General features: G+C 33.5%; 1 protein-coding gene and 1 non-coding gene across 2 annotated transcripts; both read left to right on the forward strand.

The window, feature by feature from the left end:
* The first annotated feature begins 340 nt into the window (after window positions 1-340).
* Window positions 341-17,972, forward strand: LOC124539607. The gene is made up of 10 exons (XM_047116902.1): window positions 341-359; window positions 981-1,082; window positions 5,541-5,591; window positions 9,257-9,385; window positions 10,311-10,349; window positions 11,105-11,116; window positions 12,418-12,471; window positions 12,550-12,573; window positions 17,064-17,162; window positions 17,866-17,972. Exons 1-10 carry the CDS (start codon window positions 341-343, stop codon window positions 17,955-17,957), a joined length of 621 nt encoding a protein of 206 aa, XP_046972858.1. The 3' UTR covers window positions 17,958-17,972.
* On the forward strand, window positions 6,343-6,415 carry Trnav-cac. The gene has a single exon. It is a non-coding gene; the product is annotated as a tRNA-Val (tRNA).
* Window positions 17,973-19,425: the final 1,453 nt, after the last annotated feature.

The raw sequence follows: 19,425 nt of genomic DNA on the forward strand, positions 1-19,425 counted from the left end.
AGATTTACTTATATCAAGAACAATCCATAAGTCTTCACATGTACTTTCCCAAAGGCCCATTCTGCGAGAGTTTAGTCTATTTGATACAGCAACCAATACCCCTCCTCCGTCTTTTTTCTTAGAGTTAAACTTATCTCTATCCCTTCTGTAAACATTATAATCAGCGCTAAACATTTCAGAGTCCAAAATACTATTACTTAACCACGTTTCAGTCAATACAATGATGTCATATTTATTGCAACAAACATTTCTATACAGATCATGAGTTTTTGTCCGCAAGCCTTTAACATTTTGGTAATATATATTTAGTTGGTTGAATTTTAAAATAATTTGAACCAATATGCGTGCTATTAAAATAGGTAAGAATAATTAATTTAACTTATCAAGGCAGTCCATATTGCTTATAAGTTTGTAGTCTGAATTGTCCGTTTTTCGCATATATATGCGCCCACTCCGTACCCAAACATGCCTGAAATTCAGTTCCTTAGACTTGCGCCTTGCAGCAGCATGAAGTAATTTATTGGCTGGGGATAAATGTTCACATACATATACAGGTACTATATTTCCTCCAATACCAAGGTGAGAACTGTTTAATTTTCCTGAGGGATTCTTTTTATTGAATTTAATAACGGCTGCTAAAAGCTGATCTCGAACTAACGGTTCTCCCAGTTTCTCCCAGTTAAATCACTACAGACCCATTTCCATTCTTCCTTTCCTGTCAAAAGTCTTAGAATTAAGTATTTACCAACAAGTTTCTTCCTTTGTTTATAACAATAATATTCTCAGCTCATATCAGTCAGGTTTTCGACCAGGCCATAGTACAGCTACTGCTCTTCTCAAAGTAACTGAGGATATTCGGATTGGTATGGAGAATAGATTGATCACCATACTGGTCCTCATTGATTTTTCTAACGCGTTTAACTTGGTTGATCATGATATTGTTCTTGCCATTTTTAAGTATTTAAACTTTTCTTCATCAGCTCTGGACTGGTTCTCCTCATATCTTCGCGGCCGCCAGCAAGCGGTCAGGCTGGATCAATCTCTTTCCGGGTGGCTTGATCTATCTGCTGGTGTGCCGCAAGGTGGCATCCTTTCTCCTATTATTTTTTCTATTTTTATAAATTTTCTTACTTATAACATCGACTGTTCTTACCATTTCTACGCCGATGATCTGCAACTCTATATTCCTACTAAGTTGGAGGATATCGATTCAGCTGTAAATAAAATTAATCGAAACCTTACTTATATATATGACTGGTCTAATAAATATGGTATCATGGTAAATCCAGCTAAGTGTCAGGCGATCATTGTTGGTAGTTCGCGTATCATTTCCAAGTGCGATATTTCTTCTTTGCCAAATATCGTGTTTAATAACAATATCATACCTTACTCTCAAAATGTTAAAGATCTCGGACTGCACATTGATTCAACTTTGAGCTGGAAGGTGCACATTAATGAAGTTAGTCGCTCTGTCACCGCTACCTTAAGGTGTCTCAATAGATTTAGAAATTTTCTCCCTATTAAAACCAAAGTTTTGCTAGTGCAAGCCCTTATATACCCGATCATCGATTACGCTGATGTGTGTTATGTCGATCTCAACGAATTTTTTTTAAATAAACTCGATCGCCTCATAAATAATTCCCTGCGTTTCATCTTCTGCCTTCGAAAATTCGACCACATTTCCCATTGTCGAGCCGAACTCAAATGGCTCCCTATCCGCCAACGCAGGGATTTACGGCTACTGTGTACTCTTTTTTCTATTCTTTTTGACCCTCTTTCCCCTGATTACTTAAAAGATAAATTCAAATTTCTCTCTGACAATCACGATCGACAGCTACGCTCTATTGATTCTCTCATTCTCTCTTTTCCCTGTCACTTCTCTGGTTTCGTAACTAACGCTTTCTCTGTCCAAGCTGTCAGATTATGGAATAAACTTCCGGTAGAAATTAGAAAGGCTCCTACTAAGACATTCTTCAAGCGTCGTTTACAGGATCATCTTATTAAAAACCTCTCTTAATTTTCTCTTTTTTTTTCTCACTACGCTGTGTTTTTATAATTTCTATTACAACTCTGTTATTTTATATCATGTATGTATATATAGTTATAAATGTGTATTCTTATGCATATATACAATATTACCTCTATGTTCTTGTTTTATTATTATTACTATCGTATTTATTATAAAATTTATTGTTACCGCCTTCATGACTTTCTGTTTGGCCTAAAGGTTGACTGGTAGAGAATGCCTTCAGGCATTAAGTCCGCCTTTTGTCACAACTTATGTTGTTGGTCAATAAAGAATTTTAAATAAAATAAATAAATAACGGTGTGCTCAGCTGCAGAATAATAGATCTTGGTCGCTTTGAACTAGAATCAATTTTTGCGATGCGGGTACAATTCTGAATTTTGCTGTCGTCAAGGTCAAAACCAACGGCGTTTGACAGCTGTTTTGCGATTTTGATTAAGTTTTCGTTTTTCGACTCCGGTACACACTGGATTTCGATGTTGGTGGCTCGTGATCTTTGTTCAATCTGATTTATTCTGTTTGTAAGATTTAAAACAGTAGATTGAAGAGATTGGTTTTCCTGTTGTAATTTTATAGTCAACTCAGAGTATGTACTGACTTGTTTTTTTATGTCATCATACTGATTACTTATAAATGACACGGATTCCTGTAGATCTGCAATTTTGGTTTCTATGTTTTTTAAGTGAGTACTAACAGTGGATAAAATTGTTTTGTTGATGTTTTCTATTAGAGTGGTCATCTCCTTTTCAATAACTTCACTCACGATAACACGTACTTGTTCCTGGGTTACGGCTGCAGTTACATTCATAGACGTTGGAGAACTAAGCGCCTGTCTTTTGTGCGGTCTTTTGGTGACATTACAATCACTTGCCTTAGTAAGGTTATTACTTAGTCGCACAGGCGTTTCATCATGTCTGACTCCTTTTGGTGTTGATCCATTGCATTTTGGACAAATCCAATTATTACAATTGCCAGTACTTAATTTAACACCCAAGCAACCACAGTGATATGCTACATTGCATGTTGAGCATATGATGTGTTCATCTTCGTCTGAACTTAAACTACAACATCCACAATTTATACGTTTGTCAGCCATGTTTCAATAATTGCTACAAAGACCCACTATTTAAATTCGATAAGGCGAAAACTTTAAAACAAAGAAAAAGTTGAGGTTACGCCAGGGTTTGAACTCTGATTCTACGAGTTGTCACCTAACTATCGCACCGTAGGACCAATCGTTTGATAATTGAAACGGTGAATTTGTCCTACTATAGAGTCATTAGCGATTTTAACAAACAAATAAATAAATAAAAGGAGGGTATAGCAGCGTACTTTGTTAGATTTTACACTACATACATTATAATAATCCCTTTGTAGTGAGCTTATATTTAGCAATTTTCATCACTTTTTGTTTGTATCACACTAAGTTTTGCCACTTATCACTTAACTTGCTGATTAGTACAGTCAATCAAATAGATTTTACAATTATACTATAACTTTTACTATTATTATTCGAATAAGATGTACAGAGCTCAAAAGAAACACGTCTATCTCCGTCAGCGCCTCGCTTACGTGCAATGAACCTAAGCGCAATTTTTTTTATTTAAAATATAACTTTTAAAAATCTCTAAAATTATCAGTGTTTCTCTACTATATTCTACATGTATAATACCTACAAACCCCTCGAATCAATCTATCTATTGAACAAAAGCGCATCAAAATCTGTTGTGTAAACACTACATAGTATAAAAGCTTTTGAACTACGCAACGGATTTTGATGACGTTTTTTTATAGACAGACTGATTCGAGAGGAAGGTTTTTGTATAATAAATGGACAATATAGCAAAGAAACACTGATAATTTTAGCTTCTACTATAATTTTAATTGCACCCGTGCGAAGCCGGAGTTGATCGCTAGTTTTAAAGATATAAGCATACATAGGATACACATCGGTAATCGACTTTGTTTTATACTATGTTATGATGATGATGACAAATTGTTTCTTAAACAATACCTATGGTACTATCCTGTAAAGAACACAATATCCTCTTATTAAATTGAAAATGACATAATTTCATAATTAAGATTTTCGAAGGAGATTATTTTCTCGTATCCCTGTTTTCAGTCTATTTTCCGAAGTCAGATTTTGAATTTTGGTTTGCACTTATATTTTGTTATATTCACAACGTATACAAATCTTGTACCCAAATATTCATGACGCGCTTACGTATAGGCTCCTCCTCTGTGTAATAAATCTAAATTTAAATAAAGAATTTCATTTAGATCTTCCTACACTGCGCAGATGATGAGAGCTTCAACCGACGACCAGGTAAGCAATAATATTATGGTATTGTTATCTTCGTTCGTGAACTGTTTTGTTTTATTTTGTTTTTAGTTGGTAAGGCTTTATGTGTGCCCTTCTGGCACACGACATGACCTATCAAACAGCAATCTATACTTCTTTCCTAATATTATATATATTTATGTGTATTTATGTACCTAGCTATATGTATGTAGTAGTTTATTTATGTATTATATTATTTGTATCTATGCATGTAGTCTATTTTACACCACCTACCATTTCTCTGTTGGCTACTACTCCATATCACCTCGGTTGTCTGGAAGAAATCGCTTTAAAGCGATAAGACCGCCGGTTGTACTATCTTTTTTATATGTTCTTACTATAAGGCTTAATTTGTTTAATTTGTGGTGTACAATAAAGTATTCAAATAAAATAAATAAAATTATAAATGTGAAAGTAACTTTGTCTGTCGTTCTTTCACTACCAAACTTCTCAACCGAATTTTATGATATTTTGGTATGAAGAAAATTCGAACTCCAAGTAAAGACATGACAACCAAACCCCTAAAACGCAAACTAAATCTATCCAGCAAGATACGACGTTATCGAATTTTACTATTTCACATTTGTTTAGTATTTTTCAGAAACGATTCGTTTTATATTGGTACGAGATATCATTCAAAAACATTGTTACAAAACGTTTCAATGTTCTATAGTACGATATAACTTAGATGTAGCATCGGCAAAATTCGTAAAACCGATCACATTCGAATTAAGTACGCTATCCCAAATTATGAATATTTATTTCTTATGTGAATATGATCTTTACACAAACGTAATAACTTACAATATCATATGACCTAATATATTCGTCAATTTGACACGTCGATTTCTCGGGTTGAACTGACTCGAAAATCAATGGCGACGAATAGCGTCGAATAGCGCGGCAGTGAGCTATTTCTATTGGTTTTGTAAATCGGCAATAAACGGTTTTACGAATTTCGCCGATGCTACATCTAAGTTGTGCCATACTATACACATACATAAAATATATATAAAACATATACATACACGTATAACAAAGCAAATCGTTGCTTAGGAATTGGGAATAAAAGATTTCGCTGCATTAACAGTGTTTTAAAATTGTATTTGTATCGATAACATTTCACATCACATATTTCAAAACAGATAATAAATTAATTATATTCATCAGGCATTGTACAACGAGGGAAAGGGTTAATTAATGAATCAGCACTAAAATCACGTAAGTAACCAAACACAATTAAAAAAATCCCTCTAAAATCAATTCTTTGTTAAATCGTACCAATTTAGTTAATTTCAATTAAGAATCATCTTTAATTTCTGCTAATAAGACCGTAATTAATTTTCTATGTGCAGTTATCGTAACGTAGTGCACTGGAACAAAAAAATGACTTAAACTTTTAATATTATAAGACTAGCTGTGCCCGCGACCTTGTACGCGTTTGAATTTAACAAAAAAAAAAATTACTGTAGCCTAAGTTACTCCTCATTATAGCAGTTTTCCAGTGAAAGTCCCGTCAAAATCGGTCTAGCCACTCCAGAGATTAGCCGGACCAAACAGACAGACAGACAAAAATTGTAAAAAATGTTATTTTGGTATATGTACCATGGACCTATGCATTGAGTTAATATTACAAACAGACCAATTTTATTATACGTATAGATTAGAATGCTTGTGTGTTCACAATATCTATGTGTGTGTGAAATTATGATTAGATAAAGCAAAAAATACAAAATGGATGATTATATTTGTAAAATTAGGTATACATTAAAAATATTAATTGGACGTGGAGTGGTTCGCCTTCTCGAGTGAATGAATAAAAATATATATTTAAGTTATTATTTTGTTAACTTTATTTATTTGAGTCATAATAATAAAGTACTAGAAGTGAATAACGCTATGTCTATAGCTTACAAAAATGTACTGATTTTGATTTTCGTAATTGATGTTAATATTCATGTGAGTCTGTCAAGTTTCCGTAGTGTAGCGGTTATCACGTGTGCTTCACACGCACAAGACCCCCGGTTCGATCCCGGGCGGAAACAGTAAATATTCTTTTTTTTTATTTTATCATATATAACGGAGAAGGCATGCCCGAGCGCGTTTTTTTAAAAAACATGACGTCAGCATAGCTGACGTCACGACTGTCAGAGTTTCGATCTTTAACCATCTTCGGTGGTATGAAATAAAACTCAGGAAATAATCCTCTCTGATTTATTCCAATATGAGACTGTCCGATCGCTCCGACGGCTCGACCAAGTCTGTCGATACCGGCGGTCGCTTAATCTTTTATAACAAAAATAGGTGGGTAGACTTATTCACTCAAGATAACAGTTGTTTACAAATATTAAAATATTTCAGAGTAATTTAACATTTCAAAATTCACTAAAAATTATTCATTTAACAATGAAACAGTTTTAAATTATTAAAATAATCATTTCTGGACACGTGTTTTTCTTAAATTCGTGGCTCCGCGCCGACACGGCCATTCTGACAGGCGGTGCGCGCTCTGCACCTGCCTAACTTGTGCGATTGGAAATCTGCGAATCAAAATATTTTTGAAGCAGGTATCTGTAAGCAACACATCATGTTGACCTTTGATAATTGTTTTGTAAAACAGTACACAAAGAAATCTCTCATGCACCTTTATTATAATAAATATGGGCAGATTTTACGCATACTATGCTCATAACTGTGTCATAATAATTGTTAAAGGTTCTCGTAGATCTGTGGTGTATACATGTCTAACCACGGTCCACAAGGTCTCCCTACGGTATCTCATGGTTCTCTGTGGATACATCAAGGATCCGCGGGTAGCTCGAGGGTAACACGTGGTTAGCTCAGAGGTATCACTCTCCAGATTACGGTATATAAATGGCTACCACGGCTCCACAACGCCTCCCAACGGTATCTCATGGTTCACTTTTGGATACATCAAGGACCCGTGGGTAGTACGAGGGTAACACGTGGTTAGCTTAGAGGTATCACTTTTAAACCGAAGTGTACGTGTTTAGTTATGGTTGCATGAGGAATCTCAATGGTAATTAATTATAATTTTTTTTTTTTCGTTATTGCTTTCTTTTTTATTTCTTTTTCTTTTTAGATTTTAAGAGGTAAGATAAGTAAATTTTGCCTCACAGTTTTATGCGATGATTAGTTCTCGTCGATGTTGACCACTCGGACTGACTGACCAGCTCGGGACTAACTGACCAGCTTGTGATATGGATGGCAACTCCCGCTGTCTCGGCCATTCTGCGGAACGGTGCGTGCTCTGCACCGGTCGCGTTTCTGGTTGTGGTGCTCGGCGAAGCTGATCACGAGCGCCCACTGCCGACCACCTTCTCCACTGTCGTAATTTTTATGAAACCTGTAAATCTCGAAAGGCACACTTAATTAGTCATATTAAGTAATAGTGGTTACGTGGAATCTTAATCTTTATGTTGAAAATAATTAATTTTAGTTTTCTGAGAATAGAAAAGATGACTGTTATATTTCGAACAAGAGTCATTCGTTGCTGTAGTTGTGTTATTAGTGACATTCTGCAGGATGGTGCGTGCTCTGCACCAGTCGTATTTCTTGGTCGCCCGTTGTGGTGCACGACGAAGCTGATCACGAGCGCCCTCTGCCGACCACCTTCGCGGTGCGATGCGATGTTATTCGTATGAAACCTGTAAATCTCGAAAAACACAATTAATTAATCACATCAAGTAATGGTGGTTACGTGGACTCTTTAATGTTTATGCTGAAAATAATTAATTTTATTTTTGAGAGTAGAAGCGACGACTGTTCTATTCCGCACAAGATTAATTCGTTATGTCCTCTGTTTGGTTATTGATGTCGATCAGGTTTAAGAAGTTCAGGTGGTACGCAATGTTTTCTTTGTGTAATAAGTGAGTGGTGCAGCTCCATAAACTAGATGCACTGTTCGGTCTCATAGTTCTTCATTTTTATTAACTCGTTTTTGAGGGTAGTAATAATTCTTACTACTTCGCCATTTGCTTGGCTGTTTCCTGACGTGTTGTTTATCTTAGTGTCTCATTTCCCCATGATATCCATGATCTCCGTGATCCACATGGTCACTTGTTGATTTTTCTATTAAGATGTGCCACACATATGAACAGCATGGCAAATGAGGATGCCCTTGAAGCGTATTGTTCTTAATTGTAGAAAGTAGCCGCCTCAAGTACTGACGAAGTGGGCACTCCCGCACTAGTCGGCCTTGGAGCTGATGAATGATTTATTGGATTCTTGGTTAGCAGTCCTCCCATATAGATGGGCCCCATTACACCAGGCAGTAAGTGTGCAGTGCTTAGAGATCTTCTTATCACTTCGCAATATGGTTCTGTCTTGTAGCGATCCTTATATGACAGGTAGAACCGAAGCTGATGAGGACGTGGCAGAGATCGGAGCTTGTTCCGATCCCACTTCTGATAACGGAGAAGGCATGCCCGAGCGCGTTTTTTTAAAAAACATGACGTCAGCATAGCTGACGTCACGACTGTCAGAGTTTCGATCTTTAACCATCTTCGGTGGTATGAAATAAAACTCAGGAAATAATCCTCTCTGATTTATTCCAATATGAGACTGTCCGATCGCTCCGACGGCTCGACCAAGTCTGTCGATACCGGCGGTCGCTTAATCTTTTATAACAAAAATAGGTGGGTAGACTTATTCACTCAAGATAACAGTTGTTTACAAATATTAAAATATTTCAGAGTAATTTAACATTTCAAAATTCACTAAAAATTATTCATTTAACAATGAAACAGTTTTAAATTATTAAAATAATCATTTCTGGACACGTGTTTTTCTTAAATTCGTGGCTCCGCGCCGACATATATATTTTTTTAATAATTAATTTATACATGTATGTGTATTTTCTTTAGCACCACGAGGCGGAAAAGAAGCATCATCACAACTCCCATGGTCAAATAAATTGCGAGCGGGTATCAACCAATATATCAATAAATATGGATACCAAGACGCGAAGACGCATATTGAAAAACTCGTCGAAGGTATTACAATAAAATTTATTGCGTTTTAATATCGGGATATCCTTGGTAACTGGTGTTTGAAAGGCGCTGTAGCCCATGCCTTGGGAAGCACGTAATTGATACAATAGTTTTTCTAATCCTACTCTTTTCAACCGTTCGTTTGTCCCATAAGATTATGATGCATTTAAGAATAGGGGAAAAGTTGGTGTATTGATCTGAACAATTGTATGTTATATTTTCTTCACATTTAATAGCGGGTACCGTTTTAAAAGTAAAAAGAACAATAATGATACCAATCACAGTTAGCTTATCGCCAAATATCAACAATTAAATATCTTCAAGTTACGAAAATCAGTGAGTTGTTGAATGAAGCAGAAGAAACAGATTTGTTCATAGTCCAACTCCTCGATAAATTATGATTATCGTTTTATCTGTACTTATATTATAAATGTGATATAAGTAACTCTGAATTTCTGTCTATCTGTCGCTCTTTCAATACCAAATCAACCGAATTTGATGAAATTTGGTATGGGGCAAACTTGAACTGCAAGAAAGAACATCAGAACGGTCATTGGTGCGCCAGCTCATCTAAATATATACACAACACATCCAAATAGTATATGTTTACCTAGACTAAAATGTATAAAGACGATTTAAATATTTTTTATAAATAAAGAAAGTAATAACTACGAGGATTATTCAATACAAGTGATTTCATTAAATGCTAGAAATGTTAAGTTAGATAACATTACACATACTTAATATATTTAGTGTTGCCAATCTTTATATTGTACAATTTTAATTGCACCGTTGAGTTCGTCTTCAAAAGTAACGTTTTACATTCCGATGTTTATTATTTTTACACTACCAGTATCTCCATGAACAATTTTCAGGAAATATACAATATATTTAATATATCAATGATCACCCAACATTATTTTTCCAGAAACAGAAACTGCAGAGAATGTTTTGCTCAACGTCAAAGGTAGGTATCATACGGCCAAAAATAATACGATAAAACAACCTACTAATCAAACACTGATCCAAATTATTAAAAATACTATAAAGAAAACTATAAAAGTACTAGTAATACCGGCCCGCTTCGCCGGGCATTACAACAGTAGCCTGTAAATGTCCCACTACTGGGCTGTCTCTTTCGTTAAACTATAAATACCAGAAAGAAAATGGCAAAAATATATTTTAGGTACCTTAGGTACGGCAATCGGAATTTTGCGTATATTTCCCAGCATCAATCTCGTTGAGTTTTTTTATCAGTCCGGGATATTTCTTTACGAATCGATTTTAGATTGACCATAAATATGCAAGTGCAATCGAAGCCGTCTTGGCCCATTCTTGGGCTCTAGGGCACGTGGAAATAAACTTAAGTTTAAACTCCAGTTTAAGCGAACGATCTTTTATTTTATTATTTCTCTGGACTAAGTACTTAACATTTTGAGAAAAACATTGGGTATGTTCCCCCCTCTGCACTTATGGTCAGGTATGAGTTTAATACTTTAATGAATACACGTTTTGACTTTATTGAAAATACGTGAGATTTACGCTTAAACTGAACGATTATTTTCAATATAAATAATTAAAGATAAAACACTACCTTGACATAACTTTCTTGATATTTGTATACAAGAAACATCATAAATAATTGACTATGATAATAATAATATAAGTTCATACATTTCAATAGTATTTGTGTATCATTAAATTTGGCTATTTTCATTCCAGTGGCTCACAACGGTAAGTTTTTGACTTGTTTACTGTAAATAAGTTTGTCTTAATATTTTCATAGCAAAAAACAAGTTTCAACTTTAGTTTTCAAAAAACAAACTAATTGTTTTGCTTCATAATGTTATTATGGATTACTATAACTGGTTACTTAGATATACATACAATATAAGGACGTTTAATAATTTTCTAAAATGGAAAATCTATCTTGAGAACTAATATAATAAGTCGTTTGTGTCTCTGATTCAGCAGTACCTTTACTCTTCCGAATATAAAACCGTTTTATATTTACAGACATTAATTTTTAGATTTATATTTACAAACATTTATTAATTTATAAACATTGCCTTCCTGCTAATTTTGAGTATATCTGGTTACCTCAATCCTGGTGACCATTCTAAACAAAAGTATCTTTACATAGTTGTAATGAAAAAAGTTCGTGTAAAAAAACTTCTGTGGATGAAATATATCATTTTTATATTTAACGTTAAAGTATTTTGGACGAAAAAAACTTCCTATCTGGATGGGTCCTCCGTAAATAGACATAAATGGAAAAATTAAATTTTACACGAAAGCTTTTTTAAATATATCATCGTCAAAGTTTACTTTTCATTTGGTTGATAACATTTACAATTAACTCCTTTGGGTATACCAATTTTATGATAAAGCACTAATGCTCAACCATACGAGGAGAAAAACAAAATAATCAACTTTTGACGGCAAATTAACGACATACCTTGGTCGAGAGCTTGATCATCTACGATATTCACGATAATTTGTAAAAAAATGACGTCTTAAACGTCGAAGAAACTGTTATCATGTGTTTATTATAAATTAAAGCGGTTATATGTAGTTCAGTGGAAAAGCGCTGTATTATCATCATCATTACATAATATAAAACAAAGTCGCTTACCGCTGTCTGTCCCTATGTATGCTTATATTTTAAATATTACGCAACTGATTTTGATGCGGGTTTTTTTTATTAGATAGTGTTTCAAGAGGAAGGTTTGTGTATATAGTACATGAACAATATAGTAAAGAAACACTAATAATTTAAGAAGTCTCTAATGTAATGTAGTAAAAAAACAAATTCTGTAGTATATTTAGTATCACTATTGCAACTGTGCAATTTATTTTTGCAAGTATCAAGATTCGCAATAACTATCAAACGACTCACGTGTAAAGCGTCGTTCGCTACCGAAAAAGTAATTAAATTCGATGAATTTTAATTTATGCGAGTTGAGATTGAACGCCGGTTCAGTTGACAGCGTTTAATTTGGTTCCGTTGTTGTATCACATTAATTTATTTTTAGGCACTATAGATATAGACTTCGTACCAGTTCTGAGATCCAGTAAACATAAAAAAGGTAAATGTTTTTTTTTTTTTTAAGTAATAACTTATGACTGTTCCTATTTTGTGTTTAATTTAATTATTTTGAATTTAGAAAACAAACGAGGTCTTGAATTCGGTAAGTGTTTTAATTATACGTTATCATAAATTATATATTTTTTTATAAATCTATACTTATAATAAATCTGTAGAGTTGTCAATTCTGTACATGAAATATTTTTACAAAATAACTATCAGGGGGTGATCAGGGGTCGATACTGATGGCAAAAATGCAATCAGTAAAATTTTTGTCTGTCTGTGTCTGTCTGTCCATATAACCGTTATAGAAACAAAAACTACTCGAAGGATTTTAACGAATCTTGGTGCAATTATTATTCATACTCCTGAGCCGGTTATAGTATACTTTTCATCACGTTAAATAGTCCATAGGAGCAGAGCAGTGAAGGGAAATGTCTGAAAAACGGGAGAAGTTACCCCATATTTTGAGCTTCCGTCGCGTGTTTAGCCTTAATGGTTAAAGCTACACAGAAATCATGTACTACGAAAATGTTCTCCTTAAAACTATACAAAAAATATCCCATGACAGCCTATGTCTATCTTTTATGGTTGACTCACAATAACACGTGTCACTCCCAATAGCGTAGTAGTTCGAAGCTTTCTGATTATATTTGTCTATTCCTACGATATAACATCTCAATCATCCCAAATTACAAAAGTTAACAGTATTAACGATTCCATAAAAAAAAAATCATAGAAATCGGTAAAGAAACACCAAAGTTATACATAAAATACGCTAATAATAAAGCTATCGCACGTCAGTACTAAATCTATACTATTATATAAATCTCTAGAGTCTGTCTGTACACTTATTTTTGTCGTAATTCGTCATAACTGTGTTCTTTGACTGACTTAATTTTCACCATTTTTGTGTGTCTGTATCTTTATAAAAATTGGCATACAGGAAAAATATGTACTTGCGCAAATCATAGGCGATCTATACATACAAAAGTATATATAGATAGCCAAAAGGATGTTTTTGTATGTGTGTCATCGATAAACTCAGAAACTATTTGATCGATCATTATGAAAATTGGTATGTTTATCTATTGTTTTATGGAGAAAGTAATTATTTCATCCGTATCATTAAAAATAACCAACAGATGGCCCTTACGTGTATCACGATGCACTTATATTCCGATCAACCGATAATTATAAAATATGAAATAAAAAATGAAAATATATTCAAAAAGCATAACAACTAACTTAATTTCCGTCATATGCCAATAAACATAAAATAATCACAACAATAATAATTGTCATTTTAAAATGAGATAATTATTATAAATTACATATATGGGAAGAAGTGATTAGCTGTTCTGATTATAAGAAAGTAAACAATAATCATTATTGGTAAGTATACTCATAACTCCAATAACAATGAATCTTTAGTATAAAATGTAAACGTAAGACACATAACCAAAAAAAAACAACTTATTTATATAAATTTTGATTTTGTTACAAATAAATAAATAAATAAATAAATTGAAACCACCATGCCATTGAAGAAATAGAAGATCGGAATATCAACAATATATGCGTAGCGTCATCCAAAAGAGCTACGGAAACAACACACCAACAAGAAATACGTTTAGAAACAAATAGAATCCGAATTTCTACTTTAAGAGCTGCCAAAACAGTTAGTCAACGAAATGATCAAGTTCCAGATCTTCGAACAAGCATCTTTATCGAGAGATACTGATAAACCTGACAAGCCCAATGACTGGATGATGAACGATTAAAATAGACTAAGTCAAGAACTAGAACCAATCTCAATAAATCAGCATTCAATTACCATATAGGTTATGATAACAAGATGAATCCCGTTGTGATCATTGGTTCAATGAATATAGTATGCCCATATTGTCACGCTAAATAAACTGATGGTATATGCTACTCCACTGGTAAAATGTATTTACCACAACTGGTTGAACCACCAGAACCTCTTCTTACCTACGTTACGGGAACTATTAAGGAGTCTAAATATTTCCTTCAGTATATTAGAAATTACAATTCATGCTTTTAAATGACATCTTTTGGAGCAACAAATATTGTACAATACAATAATTTCGCGTCTACGCTTAAAGTGTATCATATGATTGGTTCACTTCTTCCAGTATCTAAATAAAATCCCCAATCTCTGGACATTTATTTCACGGACAACGTAGAAAAAAATTGATCTTCGATGCATGTACAGTACCACAACTAATCGAGAAATAATCGCTAAATTTAAGATTATGCCTAAAACTGCTCTAGAAAGTGAAAAAACAAATGATTCAAAGTAATTATCAATGCAGATAGAACGCAGAGCATAAAAGGCGTATTAAAGCTTCCATAGCTCCTGAAGTCACAGTTGTAATTGTCGGTACAGAAATTACATAACGAGGTATTGTTGTCACTAAACACACAAGACAAAAACAATCAAGGTTTCGCTGAAAAATATCAATCGTGTGACAATTATTACGATTATCCAATTATGATTATGCGAGCAGAAGATGGATATCATCTCGGACTGTATCAAAATAATCTCACGACTGGCTCTGTGACATCGAAGAGTTAGATTTTTATGCGTATCGTATAATTAGAGATAATTAATCTAACCATATTCTGAAGTATCGTCAACTGTTTTAACAATTCATTGTTGACATGTACGCTATGGTCGAGAACGAACGATTAAATTACATTCGATGCAACCAATCAAAACTGCAAGCCAAAGGTTACATTTATTTACGTGATACATACAGATGACAAGGTTGTAAATGTAATAACATCGATATTTGATAGAACCGGACAATAGAGGACGTTTTTGTGTGATACAAACTTTTCTAGACTATAGAAATTTAATTAAAATTTTCATCATACCAACTTTACATCGAGATTACACCAACAAAAACATTCTCATAAATCATATCTGTTTCCGCATTCAAAAAAATATATGATCTTGATAAATAAGTTTATGGGTGTTATGACCAATCTGCAGCCTATCGAGAACATCATTGACGAATATTAAATTAAATAATTTTTAAGTATTTGATTAGAGCTCGCATGTTTCTTAATTATTTGTACATTCTATCAGTAATTAATTACAAAATTATAAATTAAAAAAATATTTTTCTACGACTAATGCCCAGCGAAGCGGGCGGGTATAGCTAGTTATAAATAAATATGAGACAACATCACATACATTACTCTGATCCCAATGTAAGTAGCTAAAGCACTTGTGTTATGGAAAATCAGAAGTAACGACGGTACCACAAACACCCAGACCCAAGACAACGTAGAAAATTATAATGATAATCTATATCGACTCGGCCGGGAATTGAACCCGGGACCTCGGAGTGGCGTACCCATGAAAACCGGTGTACTTACCACTCGACCACGGAGGTCGTCGTCATATCATAGGTAAGCAATTGTAAATTAGCTTGGAATATATTTGCACTTTATGATGGTACAAGTTTAACTAGGACTATATATCTAAAAAAATATACAATGGACTGCGAATTCGATTTTAAGTTACTAAAAGAAGGCAGATACGAAAACGACCCTGATGGTAAGCGACGGTTTGCGACCAGTAAATGCCTATGAAACCTTTTCATTGCCATAAATGGAGTTCTTAAGAATCTATATCTGTTGAATTCCATTCCGTTGCTTTACTCATCTTAATTACAAAATAAATGCCAAGTGTTGCTAAACAATTTATAGCTGGTATCTATCCTAACACAAACGGCAAGATACGATGGCCGTTTTGACACATTAAAAAAGTGATGTGAAATGTAAATTTATTATCGATATAATATATTCAAATTTTTTTTTTTGCAAGTTATTTAATTCAATTTTTTGTTGCAATTAGTATCTGATGAATGAGAATGAATAACTTTATAAACACATTAGGTACATACAAGAAATAAATTGATACAAAAAAGAAACTAAAAACATTAGTTGCTATATTTAATCAGAGTCGTCCATAGTGCTGCATTCACTCTCACTGCTATCGTCACTCACATTAATTATAAGTTCATTTTCTAAAATATTATCTATTTTCACATTTATTTCATAATCGTCCTTTATTAATTTAATAGTTCTATTTACCCTAATATTTGTAGTTTAGAAATCACATTCGATAAATTAACTAACTGCACGACACTATTGACAATAAAGAACAACAATTTGCTCTTTGATGAAATTATTTATTAAATAAGAAACTTCATGAGCGGGCAAACGTCAAAACGGCCATCATAGCGTGCCGCTACTATAATACAGCCTTCGAATGTCCCCCTCTCGCCTTTAGCAGAAGCTTATGATATTCTTATGCAACTTGCTGCAGTGCAATGGCGATAAAAGACTGTATTTCTTATAATGTCAATATTCATAATAAATTATCACCCACCGTCGGTTGTCCCATTTACAAATACAACTGTTTTAATTTAAAAAAGTTTTTATTTCAAGGTCACAGAGCAAGGTCGATTTATATTTACCAATTACTTAAAACGTCTTTTTTCCCTTATCTCTTAAGATATAAGGATTACATTTGTATATTTTTTGTATCCACAGAACCGCAATGGCTTGTAGAATTTAAGGAATTCATAAAGGCACTTATTCAGAGCTACGGGCGCGAGAATGTCGAGAAAATGATGGAACCGTTCATTAAAAGTAAACTATTATTAATTTCATTAATAGTAAAATTAAAAATAGGCAAAAATATTAAATTCTATTTTCCATTTTTAAGGTAAATCTTAGATTAGGTGGGGTTAATAACCTCTTAGTATTGTTGTGTTCCTTTTTGAAGGGTATTTGATCCAGTGTAAATACATTCACAAGAGACACAATATGCTTCTTCCAAGGAATGTTTAACTCTTATAGCCAATGTTTATGGGCAGTAATGACCCCCATCAGATGGACTATTTGCTCGTTTGTCTACTTATATTATAAATATAGAAAATATCCAACATTAAGTTTGCAATTTTGTGCAATATTAGTAAATATTTTTGATGATGAAAAAAATGATAAAGTTGCAAAAGCAAAACGTACAATAGCCATAAAAATGAAAGGTTGTCCAACAGTGTCTTATGGCATTGTACCAAGCTGGAGCAGTTGCCTCTCTGAATACTAAGGCTGTCTTTGTTTATAAATAAATATAAATATTGGACAACATCACATACATTACTCTGATCCCAATGTAAGTAGCTCAAGTACTTCTGTTATGGAAAATTAGAAGTAACTACCAGAAATACCCAAGACAACATAGAAAACTAATAAAAATATATTGACTCGGCCGGGAATCGAAGCCAGGACTTAGGAGTGGCTTACCCATGAGACCCAGTGTACATACTAATTCAGAAACTTTCTGTTTCAGCGATAGAAATAAAAAATCTCGTAAAAATAAAGGATATTGACGGTGAATATTATTTTAAGATACTATCTTGGTACATAGAGGGATTCCTCTAGCCCTCGATACCGTATGACCGATCACTGTCAAACTTGACATATGGCGAGTCATGTCTCAAAGAGTATATTTAGTGGGACTATTTTTTTTGTAATATTTTGTCTTTTTTGTCGTATCTATGCATGGTGCAATATGTTCTTCCTCATAGTTACACTTTTCATAGTAAATTTCATCAAAATCGGTTCAGTACTTTGGTTAAGAGCAATAGACAAGCAGAGATACTTGCATTTATTATATTAAGATTATTTATATTTGGAACGGTTTGGAGGCGATGGTTTCATCTCCAAAGTGGGATTATTATTTAGTAGACTTTTCTGGACAATGGGCCTTTTGCTCTACATACTTAGAATAGCAGATCAATTCTTCCTGACTTTGAACAGCGGATTCTATTATACATGATTTTGGGAAAATTAATCGGACGCAATAAGTGGAATAACTCAAAAATATACCCCTCTTTCTTCAAAATTTTCCTTTGATACTCTTCTGAGATACTCTATTGAGTAGCGTTATATACCACCATATGACGAACAATAGTTGTCACATAGTGACACCTATTCAATAAATAGCTCTCACTAAAAGATTTTTTTCAAATCGGACCATTAGTTCTTGAGATTAGTGCGTGTAACTAAATAGACAAATAAACTTCAGCTTCATAATATAGGTGTAGATTAATGGTATTTAATAAAAAACTTGTAAAAAATTAGGGTAGCGTTATAAAGAATTTGAAGGATATTTACATTGCTATGAAAAGGGATCCGTAAATATACTTCTGAAAAAATAATCGATTCATACGATACGGTAAGTATATAACCAAAAAACTCTATTTGAGTGAGACTGTGGACATAATCTAGGACCATTTTTTAAATAAATATAAAATATTAATTGTAGTATGAAACTTTGTTACAGTCAATCCTTACGGTGAGTAAATTAATCATATCATATTATATTAATCAATTAACTAATTAAACGTCAGAGAAGGATAGAGGACCATATTATGAGGAAGGTCTTGAGTATGGACGTAGATGAGTATAGAAAAAGGGGACGACCAAAGAAATGATGTCAGGATGTGTGAAAGACGATATGGCTGGAAGGAATACTACTTGTGAGATGACGCCAGACAGAGAAGTATGGAAGAAGAAGACCTGCGCTGACCTCAAACAAAATTGGGATAAGGGCAGGAGGTGATAATGAGTGACTATGCGATCTTCTTGCCGTTTCTTCTCGCTGGTGTTTGCTTTCCGAAATTGTGGTAGTGCTCATATATGTACGATTCAATAACGCTTCATTATTAAAATTACTTGAATCAATTACATTTGATTTGATTTTAATTTGTTAAATTCTATGTCCAATAACATAACAAAATTAATTTTGGCCGAAGCATTACAAATATTCACTTATTTCATCAATCAATCAATCAAAATAAACTTTATTCAAGTAGGCTTTTACAAGCACTTTTGATTCGTCATTTAA

The sequence above is a fragment of the Vanessa cardui genome, chromosome 23 (assembly GCF_905220365.1).
Source record: "Vanessa cardui chromosome 23, ilVanCard2.1, whole genome shotgun sequence".
In the NCBI taxonomy this organism is placed as follows: Eukaryota; Metazoa; Arthropoda; class Insecta; order Lepidoptera; family Nymphalidae; genus Vanessa; species Vanessa cardui.

What these genes read in the sequence shown, in the direction of transcription:
- LOC124539607 (XM_047116902.1), top strand. An exon ending in ATCTGCTGGTGTGCCGCAAG is followed by an intron (nt 1,083 to 5,540) that starts GTGGCATCCTTT and finishes TATATTCATCAG; the next exon opens with GCATTGTACAACGAGGGAAA. An exon ending in GATGGAACCGTTCATTAAAA is followed by an intron (nt 17,163 to 17,865) that starts GTAAACTATTAT and finishes TTTCTGTTTCAG; the next exon opens with CGATAGAAATAAAAAATCTC.